The sequence below is a fragment of the Mastacembelus armatus genome, chromosome 4 (assembly GCF_900324485.2).
Source record: "Mastacembelus armatus chromosome 4, fMasArm1.2, whole genome shotgun sequence".
Classification (NCBI taxonomy): domain Eukaryota; kingdom Metazoa; phylum Chordata; class Actinopteri; order Synbranchiformes; family Mastacembelidae; genus Mastacembelus; species Mastacembelus armatus.
Genome location: NC_046636.1, coordinates 24,430,398 through 24,444,581, shown reverse-complemented (window position 1 = coordinate 24,444,581; position 14,184 = coordinate 24,430,398). Strand labels below are relative to the sequence as shown.

General features: G+C 41.3%; 1 protein-coding gene across 1 annotated transcript in view; it reads left to right on the top strand.

Moving 5' to 3' along the window:
- LOC113129381 (zinc finger protein GLIS1-like) overlaps positions 1-14,184 on the top strand; it is a 64,088-nt gene that overhangs the window by 44,280 nt on the left and 5,624 nt on the right. Inside the window, exons 5-8 of the mRNA XM_026305339.2 lie at positions 2,081-2,242; positions 4,821-4,931; positions 7,173-7,314; positions 10,333-10,510. Of these exons, the coding sequence (XP_026161124.1) occupies positions 2,081-2,242; positions 4,821-4,931; positions 7,173-7,314; positions 10,333-10,510 (593 nt within the window). The remainder of the gene's footprint in view (positions 1-2,080; positions 2,243-4,820; positions 4,932-7,172; positions 7,315-10,332; positions 10,511-14,184) is intronic.

Below are 14,184 nucleotides of genomic sequence, written 5' to 3'. Positions count from 1 at the left end.
TGTAGCTATAATCAGACAGATTACGACTCTTCTTACTGAGCCACACAGACACATTCACACACACCCACAGATCAGCTTGGTCACCCAACACGGCTCTACCATGTCAGGCTTAGGTTTCGCCGATATTAAATGGAGCTCCAGTGAATAGAAGGTGCTGCCTGTGCTGTGTGAGTGAATGAAGGAGGCCAGAGATGAGCATTGAGTCCAGATGAAGATGAAGGTCCATTAGAAGAATGGTGTCACCCTCTCCTTAGCCGTAACCCAACCTGTTGTCAGCAGGCTTCACTAACAGTCAGGATACAATGGGCAGTAAAGACTGCAACAGTTTGTGGATATAATCATATTTGTACCAAGGTCAATTTAGCCTTTTTTGGATTAAAATGTAGGTAAGGGTGGAAGTGGTTACCTTAGAAGATACTGTCTAACATTTAAAGGGAAGCTTAGTAGTTGCACCATGTTATTAACGAACCAGCTGTCTTCCTGCCATCTTTATGTTCTTACGCCAGCACAAATAAAGACAAGGTTGGTCTTCTTGTTCAACACAGTTAACATTTTTTGCATCTTGCCAAATAGAAGAGCAGCTGTGTGGAGTATTAATGTGATCATAAAGTTATGCATTGCTGTCTGCTACAGTGTATTGTAGTGTTTTCTCATACCACAGCTCACAAATTCAGAAATATTCAAATCTTGCACATATCACATTTCCACTGCAGGATCTTGATGAGGAGGCCAAGAACCTTTTGACGACCTCAAAGAGGTTAACGTGTTTCGAAGTGTTGGGTTCATGATGTGATTAGAAAGAAATGAAAGTGAAATAAATAACGATCCCATTCTCAGCTGCACTGTGGCAACATGTGTGACTCTGTTGGTGTTTCCTGGTGAAAATTGTTTGAAACATTGCCATTCTATCCCAGATGTGGTGAAAATGCAAACAGGAAAGAGAAAAGGGCTTCCTGGATGATTTTGGTTCTCTGGTTCCATAGTTCCCAGAACTTTTTGGTCAAAAAGAGCAAACAGTCTCCACCTGAATCCAGTCACATGTCCAGTGCCTTCTCTTTGTATGTGCCAGTCATATCTAATAGCTCTGATGCTGACGAGAGCCTGTTGTACCCTGTGACAGTTAGGGGCGGGTGTCTTGATGTCATGATGATGCCAAATGAGATTAACACTAGGTACATATAAGTAACCGAGCTGTGTTTCCCATACTACTGTACACCCATACACTTAGACTCTTTACACAGCAGCCTGTGTATGGGATCTTTACATGGGCCGCCTCATCAACCAATAACCTGTGCTCTCTGCTTAAGAGCTGGAGTGGATATACGAGAACCCTTATGAATCATTCACATGTTAACAAATCTGTGGTGTTCATTGGCTGAGTGGTTGGGATCAAGTGGGCCAAGCTGGGTCGGATATGAGCTTGTTTACTGTCACTTGTCACTCTAGTGTACTAAACACAGCAGGGCACTTATCCCAGGCAATGCACTGCAGCTCATTAAACGCTACTGCACAGCACACTCCAGTTTCCACTGCAGTTTTGATACAGCGGCAGCTTTGAGACAGGTGTACTGTCACACATGTCGCTGTCTTTCAACTGGACATGGTTTTCAACAGGGATCTTTGCATTGGTCACGTAATTCAAGAGCCATGGAAAAAATGCTCCCAATTATCCCCCCCATGTTGTTCAGCATATCTCACTTTTCTTCGGTTGTGAATATGTGGAGGAGATTAAACTCCTCCAGCTCTGAGACTGATGAAGGGAGTGAGGAAAAGAGTGGGACTGTTTCTTTCTGAGTCACAGACATACACATATACAGAACCCACACTGAACCAGAAATAGACAATTTCTACTGTTTGATTTCTCCTTTCTGTATGTGCGTGCACACACTCCATATGTGTATCTGTGTGTGTACATGCAGGTGGGTGTTTATTTCCTTTGTGGTCCTTACGTGCCTGCATGGTTGTGTGTGTGTGTGTGTGTGTGTGTGTGTGTGTGTGTGTGTGTGTGTGTGTGTGTGGTTGTCTTTGTGTGTGTGTGGGTGTGTGTGTGTGGGTGTGTGTTGTCTTCTCCCCTCCACAGTTCGAGGGATGTAACAAAGCGTTTTCTCGTCTGGAGAACCTGAAGATCCACCTGAGGAGCCACACAGGAGAGAAGCCGTACTTGTGCCAGCATCCTGGCTGCCAGAAAGCTTTCAGCAACTCCAGCGACCGCGCCAAGCATCAGCGCACTCACCTGGACACGGTCAGAAACTGTTTATATTCGGTCTGTCCTCCCTGTGCTTCACCAGAGTAGATTAATGTTTTTAACATGTCTCAAGCCAATAGTTAAAATAGCCTCAGTGGTTAGAGTGTTGCAAAAATGATGACTGCATAGAGTTATAAACTATAAATCTTCTGTTTTTTAGATACAAGCTGTATTTATTTTCTGTAAAATGAATCCAGGGATTACACTATTTGCAAAATTTAAAAATAAGTTCACAAATAACAGGCCCTGAATGTCCCCTCATCGTGTGTGTGTTTGCGCAAACTGTACCCCTCCTTCACTTTACACCAACAATAAAAACTGCACTGCCGTACAAGCCCCAATGCCTATTTCCACATCTTGACAGTGTTGGACATTAATTTTCTGTCAGTCAGTGAGTCTCACTCACTCTGCACTGGCAGTGACATGCCACAGATCATTAAATGATCAGTTCCATTAGGCAGAGTCTCAGCACAGGCCCTAAGTGCATAACTGAGCTTCGAGCTCAGACAGAGCATTGCCTGTTTGTCGGACCTGCGGAAAGGGAAGGAAAAGTTGAGTCAGCCATCGCTGCTACTCGTCATGTCTCAGTAACCACACCAATACCTCACTTTATCACCATCCGCACGCCAGCACAGCTATGAGGTAAATAAGTTGTTTTGCTCAAATTATGTACAGTTGAAATACTTTTCTCTGCCCTTTCGGCAACATTTTCATTTCTCTCTCTTCATTTTAAGATCAGTTCCACTTTTTAATCATATTTGTATCCACTGTAAATGTTAATAACTAAAAAATAACAAATAATAAATCAGCTTTAACCAACCAAGTTTATTGTAGGTAGAGTTCAGAAAAGTTATTGTATTCAGTCAAGTGTTGAAATCTGCATTTCAGAGTTAATACTTTGTTTGCCCTGTTGCCAAAGACCCACATACACTGCAGTCAGTTACATGTTATTGACATCTTCACAAGACAGGCTTTCTGAATGACATAGCACCCTCAATGTGGACAAATGAACAACAAAGGCGGCGAAACAGAGATGTTCCAGGACAAACCTGCAAAGCTCTAACAGAACAAAACTCTGAATATTAATATTTCTGATTTAAACCTGCCACTTTTCCTTCTGGTTAGTTTTGATTCAAACACTGCACAGCAAAAAAGAAGCTCTGGTAGTAAAGGGTCAGATAATTTTTTTTTTTTTTTTTTTTTTTTTTTTTTTTCTCATTGGCATCCCTTTCACCATTTTTGCTAAACCTAAATTGAAAAAGAAATGCATTTTAGCAGGATATTTATAGTATTCATATGGCCAGAATATTTCCCCCCTGGGTTCCTGTACTGGCCAGGCACCGACGCTTTGTGGTCCATGCAACAGTAAATAATTCAGAGCATTTACCTACTTGAATGTGTTTTTCTATCAGTTCTTATATCACCCACTCTTCCACTGAAGAGCAAATGATACAGCTAATCTGGAAACCCAGAGCTCAATGGCTTCACATTATTAACACCCTCCTAAGATTTTCAAAGTGTTTGCCAAAAACACTTTGGGGGGGAAAAACATTTTCAAGCTTTAATGATATTTATTCTATACAGAAGTTGTGTGTGATTTTTAATTTTTTTTTACCTCAGGGTTTGGTGCTGTATTGAGTGTGTTGTTTAACAAAACAAACATAGCAGACATGAGTGGCTGTGTAAGCACCTTGGAATAACAATGGCTTATTTACAGAGTAGTTGAAGTATGGAGGCAGACGTAATAAAGATGTGTATCCCCTTACATTTTAATGGTCAACTTATATTCCTGAGGATGAAGAAAAAGTTGCTGTGAGGGGAAAATCCCTCGATCAGCGAGCTACATGCTGTATTTGCTTGCCTAATGAGAGGAATATGAAATGATGAGGAAACACCGTGACAGACCAGTCGTTTTACAGATGTAATTTCTGTTACTGATTTGTCTACATCTCCATATTTATGACCAGACTGTATGCCAGCACATGGATGTAATGACTGATGGTGGAGAGTAATTCTTTATTGGTCAGCACTCTAGTATGGAAAATCACTTACCAGTTAAAAGATATAAAGTGAAACACATTATGTCCTAATATAGGTCTTTAATGCTTATCTGAGTGTTTTAGGTGCATCTCCATGTGTTTATACATTATCATGCAGTATTAGTATTGTCGGTACCATGAGAGCGGGTTTCATTATTACAGTGGGGGGGGGGGCTGCTGCTGCTCACACAACTCTGACAGAGAACAAGCAGCTTCAACAAATACATCAATACTCTGCTGTGTCTTACTGGGAAATAAGTTAGGGGTCAAATATGTTATAACTGACTGTCTTTTCTTTTCATCCTTTTTCTGCCCTTCCTATTACGTCATATTATGTCTTTCTCAGCTGTAAGGTAGGCCTTTACCTTTGCCTTCAACAAATTTCACACTTACTATGGATTCCTTGTTTGTTTTTTTTTTAATTCCTGCAGTTTCTTCTTAGCTGCCCTGCTTTTTTCCCTGTTGCTGTTTTTCTCGCATGTTTGAATGTATTTCACACTTAAAACTGATTTGAAGTATTTTTGCTCTTCTCACAGAAACCATATGCATGTCAGATTCCTGGCTGCACCAAGCGATACACAGATCCCAGCTCTCTACGCAAACATGTCAAGATCCATTCGGCCAAAGAGCAACAGGTGCGTAGAAAGGTAAGATACTCTGCACTGAAAAGGAGCCAAAATTCTGTCAAATGTCACCATATGGCATTTGTTGTTTTATTATTTGAGCACTGGAAAAAAGCAAATGAAAAATATTTAAAATCAAACCTTATGTTTACAGTGAAATTAATTAGACCAAAATATATAACTACTGTGCATCTTTTTCTTGGTGAACTTCCACTATGACCTCATTTAAGTCAGTACAGCAGGGCTGCAGGTTTCACAAACGGATCGCTTTATTTATACAAAGAATAAAAAACTGGAGCACACTGATAAATAAGCTGCTTTTAATAGTGTAAACACGTAGAACTGAACATTTCGACACAACTGTGGGTCAAACAGAACCCCTTTATGTAATCTGTCCTGTTCTGATCTCCATTGTCCACAGATACATCTAGTTGGTTAAACTCAGGGGCTAGAAGGCTGAGAGTGGGCTAAAGGTTTGTCTTAGAGAATCATTTCCACAACAATAGATCAGGTTTGACCACATTTCATCATGTTCATGGTAAAAAGCCCGTTCTGTCCCTGACTGGAAGGGGGTAAATAACAGTAAGAATGGGCTCATTGTTGTGGAAAGGGGCTGGATGGTGGCAGATCTGGATGATGTGTTCCTTTGCTTTGTGTCGTAAAGGGAAACACGTGTGCTCAAACTATTGTTAATAAGCTGTAGTGCAGAATACCCGAGTGGCCAGATGTTATGGACAAATGTCAAACAAACGTTCTTACTCCACTCTTGGAGCGCACCCAGAGAAACACTGTTAGGAGTGTCACTGTAGGGAAAACAGAGCCCCAATTACATGTGACGAATATTTTTCAGGACAGTCATAAGGATCTCCCAGGAGGACGTATGCATACACGTTTACTGACATACAGTATCTAAGTGTGACGTGGAAATGCTGAAAGATGCCTCCATCCAGTTCAGACACTAAATCATAGATTTGTGGATGTAGGGACAGACATGCAGACAGAGGGAGCTGGATTGAGAGAGTTGGAATGGTAATGATGTGTTTATTCAATGTTACGAATTCATTCTTAGATAGTCATTTTTATTTCAATTTCATTTACACCCAGGGCACTTGACCGAAAGTCTGCTTAGCTTAAAATTACAACCATATACTGTATCTAAAATACCTAAATGACCAAATTAGGTTTAACATTACATAATTGTACATTTGTTAATGATGATGAAGAAACGTGTCACCCAGAGCAACAATGTGGCACATTGATGTGTTTTATTTTGTGGACTACAATGGGACATATCAGCCTGTTGCTATAGTGGTTCTGAGTATGTTCAATACATTGTTGGTTTTTATCTGGGTGCCTGAGTTTTATCAACAATAAGAAACTAGATTTAACCTCTAACTCTCTGAATTGTAAATCTACTGCACTGCTATTGTTTCCTAAAAATCTACATCTAAAACTGGGCTTAAGGAGATGCCAGTGAGACCTTTGGTAGATTCCCCTTTTCTCCAGTCAGTGTCTTAATTCTGGCTGGCTATGTTGCATTATACACTGTTGGTTTATTATACAGTGTCTTTCTGCCTACTTCAGATAATCAGCTGTGCTGACTTTTCAGGGTATTTTAAGGTAAATCTCCTGAGGAAAGAAAAAGATGTGGTTGTTAGTACAGACCTGGTGTGCACCTCAGCAACTGTAATGTTTTATTACAGTGGAATCCACTAATGTATACAACAGAGGACAGCTGTTCCAGTGATCCACAAGGCAGATGTTCCCATTTTTCCAACTGATGCTAGTTTCCTTAGGTTATGCTTTCTCCTGCGTGGCGTGTGATCAACTCTCAAACCAGAATGTGTCTTCAGTTGCCCCCGTTACTGTTGGCAGTGAGAGAAACAGAACCAATCGCACATTGGCTCAGTGTGGTGATCACTTACCCACAATGTCCAGGGCCAATGCATGACTCAAAAAGGAGTGTATGATCTTTCCTCTGGTTCCCCCTGACTGACAATGTACTCTCATTTGCTGAGTTACTGTTTTAAATTAACATTATAATCACATTATTGCAAAAAGAGAAAAGAGACACACACACACACACACAAAAAAAAAACTCCACACCCCACATCGGCTCCAATCCTACAAATAGACAAAACTGAAGCTGTGTTTTGTTCTGTGGTTGCGTAATCTTGCAGACCAGATGGGGTTTTCTGTAAATGACTCATCATAAGTTCTTGTAAACATTTAATGTTATTTTATTCTAATCTTTGTGACTGACAGCTTCGGCCCTGCCCTCACCTGGAGCAAGACGTCTTGAACGACTGTCTGTCCATGCAGCACCTTCACACCTCCACCTCCACGCAGCACCTCTACAACGGCAAAGATGGCTGCTCTCCTGGTCTCAGCCAAGACATCTTCACAGGTTAGCCGCTCTGTCATTCCACACCCTGTGTAACCTTATGGAGAAGTAACGGAACAACATAAACACTAGCTTCAGGTCTGCCTTCCTCTGTGCCATGAATATATAAATTCAATGAAAAGATATTTTAAGTAGTAGTACCGCTACTTCATTTGCTCTTTGAGTTAAATCCAACATGTGATATGACAGTAGTAGTACCACCATCCTCTGTAGTTGAGTAGTTTAAAATGAGAGTGCAAGGGATCGGCCGAGACCCAAAGTATCGACAGCTATGGAGTATTTGTTCCAAAACAAAACACAACAGGCCAGCAAGTGAGGTCTGACCGCCAAAAATCCTGACACCTGGCAAAGCAATCACCGAGTCATTGGTGGTAATCAACAGCCATGTCAACATTCCTGCAGATGGATTATAGCAATTTTGTGCTTTCAGGCAGTAAAGAAAAATCATACTTAACAGGACCTTTCATCAAACAAAGACTGACTACTAGACTGTTGATCTTGAATGCTTATACATTTTAGCTGTTGGACCGTGCATTGGTTCAGTTTAGAAGTTTGTGTTACAGCCTTGCACATTTGTTTGCTTGTTTTGTATTGCATAACCATAGCATGTTAACCTGTCTTCTCGTCATGCAAAAACTGCAAAATCCATTAGCAACAGCTACAAATGAAAAGTTTTACTCATCACCTGTTAAACTTCCATTTATATACTTGATTAATTCCCTGTCACCAAAAGTCAACATCATGTTGGATTGGGAAGAGAGAGCTAAATAGATTCTAACAGTCTTAAAGACAAAAAAAGACTCCCTGCAGCTTCCTCAGTTTATGGACACATCTGTCCTGGTTTCTGCCTGTACCCCGTCCAAACTCCCTGTTGCTCTCTGTTGTTGTTGCTGGAACTCCACGCACTGTTGACAACTGTGAACGCTCAACTTGTCTTTGAATATTGAACCGGGCCTCTGAGTCTTGGCTTTTCTTTTTTTTTTCTTGGCCTCCCTCTGTTTCTGAGTGGATGTTACTTTTCTTGTTTAAATGGTTTAAAGCTTTGAGGATCTTATTCACAAGCCGATAATAAAGTGTTCAAGGGTGTAGTGTTATCCAAGGCCAGCAAAGATGTTGCAGATTGGCATTTAGGATCTCTATTTACATGAGTTTCACTTTGTTCTGGGGCCAGTAGGATGCATGAAAGAGATGGGGCAAAGTGGGCAGCCATCTCACCATTAACACTTGTAGAGCAGAAAATGACTCACGGTTCCAGTCAGGGCTGAACTTGTTTTCCTGTTCGCTAGTTATAAGTCTGCTCTTTTTCACATGGCTACAGCAAGGCTTACGAGAAGCCCTCTCTGTTTTATAGAGTGTAATTAGAGTGTTCCCTGATTAACCAGAGGAAGGACTCATTGTAGTTTTAGTGCCGAGGTTTACATGCTCCTGCTGTTATGCTGAGTGGCTGATATACCTTTCCATTTCCTTTTCACACTGCACTTTCTTCCTGGACTCAACCAGAAACTTTTCAGAGCCAATCGACAAATGTTTCAGAACATAATCCTCCACTAACTCTTAAAGCGCACCATCATATCCCCTCTGTCTCCCTCTGCAACGAACTAGTGATGAAATTGAGGCAATCACTGCCATTACTTGTCGACTGTTGTGCCGGCGTGGTAGCAGATGTTGGGGCTAAAGGGGAAAACATTTAAGGTCTGTGATTGATGATTTGGGGGTAATGAATCAAGCTTGTAACAATTTCAGAATGCTGTCAGACCTCGGCATGCTTCCACTTGAGAACAGCTGGGCCTGGAAACGACAAAACCAGGAGCACCAATCTTTTTACTTCCTTTCATCTTCTCCTGTCTTCTCCACACAGTCAGCACACAGCCCTCCTCATCAGTGCTGGGAAAGAAAATCAGCCGATAAACAGCATGAAGGGAGAAAATACACTGTGTAATAAGACCCGGTATCTACAGTGTGAAATTTTTTTTTTTTTATCGTGCAGAACAACACTTTTAAATATTGATGTAATTAAAGAGCTGGAAAATTGTACACTTTAAAAGTTGAGGAAAAAAAAGGATTAGTGGCACGGTGCCGAGATATTTACTAGAATTTAGAAAAAATGTACTAAAAACAAAACTGGCAAATATTCACTTATTGCAACTTTTCCCAGGTGGAGACGCACTAATTTTCTGTTTTATATCCTTGTAAAATTAATACCAAGACCAACAAAAAACAAGGAATTTTAACATGTTGCTTCAGTGCTTTGGGAACTTTAGAAATGGTATTTTTCACAAAAAAGAAAAACGTAACTAACATTATTGATACACTTTACTTTCATTCTGAGTAAGAAAAATGAAAAGGAACTGATGTTTAATCATAGTTTGCATCTTGAAACAACAAAAAACGTGTCCCCCTCACAGACCACAACATCTACAAAATGTTAAATATAATTTAGCAGAAATTCGATGATTGAATAGTGAGAGACATGTTGGACATTTTGGAACGGAGACAGGAAGTGATGCCATTCTCTGCACATTTCCAGGCATCTTTAAGAAGTTTAAAGAGCCACACTGATACAGTAACGTATAAACAAATGTGCATATGATGCTGAAATACATGACATAAAGCGTACCTCCACAATTAAATATGCACCAACATGGACTCATAACCATAACCTTGAGCGTTAACATGCACAAACACACAAAACAGAGGCTAACCAGTAAATTGATTCCCCCTTTTAAATGCCATGCTCTTCAAACACATGTAACATTTTAGTTCATTATTGTATAATAAGAACAAGGAGCTGAAAGGACAAACAAGGCCAATCCCTGTGGCAGCACAAACAATGTACCCTAAATTACAAACAGTGAAAACACAGAACATTTTATTTTACAAAGCTCTCTGATTGGATGAAGGTTGTCAAAACAAAATCCTGTTGCCATGAAATGGCTTTTAATTTGCTCAAAAGAAAAAGAGAGTGCGGGGCCCTCCAGTTTATTTGGCACATTTACTGAATTAGCTTTGTTTGTCTTACAGGGCTGTATGCTGGCTCCAGCACCCCCCATCACAGCACCTCAGTGGAACTCCTCTCCCCTAAACCCAACCCCGCCCCTGCCACTGCTGAGCTGCCACCCCAACAGCACCGACTGGACCGAGACCTCGGCAGCCCTCATCACCTGTCCCCACTAGCTTCCATGGACGGCCCAAGAGACGGGTGAGCCCCCCATTGATGTGTAGTATGGATAAATTCAGATGCTGGGACGTGTCGTACTTATTGACACTGTGGGGTACTCTGGGTGGGGAAAAATAATAATCATTCAATCCATTGAAAATGCATATCCTCATGCATGACTGGAAAGTTATAGGAACAATCTTCAAAGGCTTTGTCACAGTCCTGTCATGCAACCAAAACTTCTTCTAAATGGCCTTTGTAGTACATTCAGATGGTCTGAGAAACTGAATTTACAGAAAACATCAGTGGACAGAAATGAACCACAGCAACTTCACCATAAACTCTATAGCAACAGGGTCATTGTCTGCTCAAATACTGCATTATAAAGCAATCTATCTACCCGTGTGTCCTCACAAAGACACAAAGATCAGTAAAACTTGGCGAAGCACAAAAGTTCATCCTCTACTAAGCATCACCCTGATGTTATCATTATGATCACATATTTCACCCATTGGTTCCATTGTTTTTCACCTATTTATCATTCTGAGTCCAGGCGGAACCACAGGGTGAACCACTTAGATCATGTTAGGTTAAACCTCTGGGTGGTGCTGACATACCCATTTGGCTGTCTTACTGGAAACAATCTCATCTCTACAACCCCTAAGAGGTAACTCATGGGAAGAGAAGGCGTGCTGGTCACTACAGGTTCAACGTGACACATCACCAGCTCTATTTCTGGCACTTGAATCCGTGTTCATAAGGTTCCCCATCTCTACTGGATAGGACAGCACCAGCACAATGACCGAATAGTTTTCCCAGACATGATTCACATTGAAATAGGAATAAAGTGCCAAAGTGTTGTGATAGTATCACCTTCTAGTGTTTATGTCATGAGTTGCTTTACCCGCTGTGGACACGAATCAACAAATTTTCTCAGAAAAACAGAAAACATGAGCGAACAATTCAAACATCTTATACTGCATTAGACACTTGATTCGTTGATAGATCATGGAAGAAGCAATGAATGGTATAAATTATACTATCTCAAAAATGATGCATCTTCCAGATAATTGTGAAAATAAGTACATCTGGGGATACTTTTAAAAGAGAAGGCAATAAATCTGAAGGCTGTTTAGTAATATTTAGTGTGTTTGCCAGTATTTCTACATCTTTGGCAAAGAAAAGATGTTTCTATTCATTTGAATGCAAAATAAATACATTAACTGTACTGAAGCACATTATTAGAAAGCTGCTTCGTACATTGCATAGACAATTCAAAAGTGCAAGTGTTTTTCTGTGTGTCAGTGAGGAGAGAGAGAGAGATGCACAGCATGTTTCCTATTAGTGCCGATTATTTCCCCAGAGAGCCAGCAGAGCAGAGCAGAGTTGCAGAGCCCGAGTGTCGTCAGGAGACACAGTGTGTACTGTACTAAACAGTGTGCCGAAAAACCAGGGAGGTAGAGAAAGAAAACAGTCTTTTACAGTTTAATAACATTGAGAAAGAGTGGATGGAATCAAGCATCATAAACCCTGTGTTACAAAAGTGATCGTGTTACATAAACATGCCTTCTTTTAACTCTGTGGTCTGCTCTTTGGGTGTCTGTGTGTATATACAGCTTTATGGGAGTATACACAGTATAGGCATATGACACAATAGCTATGTTTACATGCTCACAAGTATCTTGGCATTAAGTCTTTTTTTTCTGATTTTGACCATGTTCAGAATGTGGCGTTTACACTGAACATGCGAAACCTGGCCTTCTGATTGTCCTGCCTGCAGGTGGGTCATGACATCTCACTATGTTCTGTGATCGTGTTTTTTCAAAACTAGGATAAGGGCTCTTTCCAGATAATCGGACACCAGGATACTAGCACACATCTAACTGCACTCATTGAGGTTTGGTGTTTCTTTTTTACATGTAAGAGCCGTGTGTGGACTTGCACTATGTGCGAGTGAGAGGCATTTATGGACAGTAATCCAAGGCTGCATGTGATTGGGGTGTGAGGCACAGTAGATCGGCCACTCGGAGCATCAGATCAGTCTGGAGGTGTGTTGTTTCAGGCTGTGAAAGCAGAACACTGTTGAAATTACCTTGTGGTTTCAGTGCCTCTTTCTTGATGGCATGCATAGTTACCAGTGTGAGGAAAGGAATGGAAAGTGAAAAGGACCTGAGTAAGGGGATGCTATAACAGCAGAGGGACTTAATGGATGTGAGACATGGGTCCTTTCATTTGGGTGCCTGATGAGGAACGTCTGAACTTTTGTATATGTGTATATGGTGGTGCAGTGTCATAAGAATCCTTTTCCTTACATATGTCATTTAAGTGCCCATTATGCCAAATGAGTGATCTCCTTTGTTTATGTGTCTTTGCCACATTAAGCCAGTCAAATCAGGAATTTTTACCCAAAGTGCTCACATACACGTCCTGCAGCACGCTGTATGGACAGAGGGAGGGGTGAGGAGTCAAAAAGCTGTTGTGGCAACTAGTTAGGCATGAAACGTCTACTTACATTTGCCTGAAGATGGAGCATTTGATTTACATGTATAAAGCCTTAAGTATACAGGCTGCTGCCAAAGTCAATATCAGCACCGCACTTGTTTTTCCCAGATGGTTTAGCAGGACATTAAACATTTTGACAAAATTATCAAACTAACCTGCCTCTAGTGTGGCAGCCTCTGACCCCACAGCTAAATGTGTTTACTCTGGCTCAAATGGGCCATTTAGATTCCTTTTACTTTGTAAATACCAGTGTCATTTTTCTGAAGCTAATATTAAAATATGCCAGTTAAAATACATTTCATTTTATTTAGCAATCTGCGTAGCGTGAGTGAGTGAATGTGTAGATCCTCTCTCATAGCGATGGTGGTTCAACCATGGCGGCCTGTGCTCACAGAGAGATGGGTGGTAAATGTTGTCATTCACTGCTTCAGCCGTATGTGGTTATATAATTGCTGAGGGGAGACTCAACTGCCGTTACCTGTGTATTGATATTAGAGCCCCTCTGCAAATATTAGTCTGAGGTGGTTTGATACCTCAGCAGTGATTGACATGAGCTAATTGAATTAGAGCAGCGGCAGAGACGGCACAGAGCTACATTAAGAGTTCCTGCTCTGAAGGGGGACGTTCATGGCTCGTAACTCTACCCTGTCCGTCTTCCAGCTATTATCATTCTTAAATGATCCAGAAAATGAGTGTCGGTCTCACAACCCAAATAAAATCATTTTTAAGGTAATTGCTTATGGTAGCATGTGGTCAGTCACTCATGTAAATCATGTGTAGTCTTCAGTTAACTCCTCTACACAAACAGTTAAAGAAAAGATTTACTGTCCAAATTCCTCCATGATAGATAGTGATTAAAGATGGCTCCAAGGCCAGGGCCCCAAAAATACCCTGAGCTCTGGCTGTGCTCCTCACATTGGGGCCTGCGGGGCTGGCTTAGCTTTAGCTTAGCTTTAGCCAGGATGCTGAAGTCCATTTTTGCTTGATAACCAGAACCAGAAGTGTTCCCACCGATCTGTGCCAAAGAAGCCCATCATCTGTCAGCAGGGCTTAATGGTCGACTACAGAGGGAGAGGTGAGAGGGCAGGCGCAGGGTGTTTGTGGAGAGCGTTGACTCTGTAGAGGACAGGGTCTGATCCTGGCTCCCTGGTGGGGTAGTTACTGTAGTTGCAGATGAAGGAAGACAGACGAGGAGAAGAGCAGGACTGCTCATG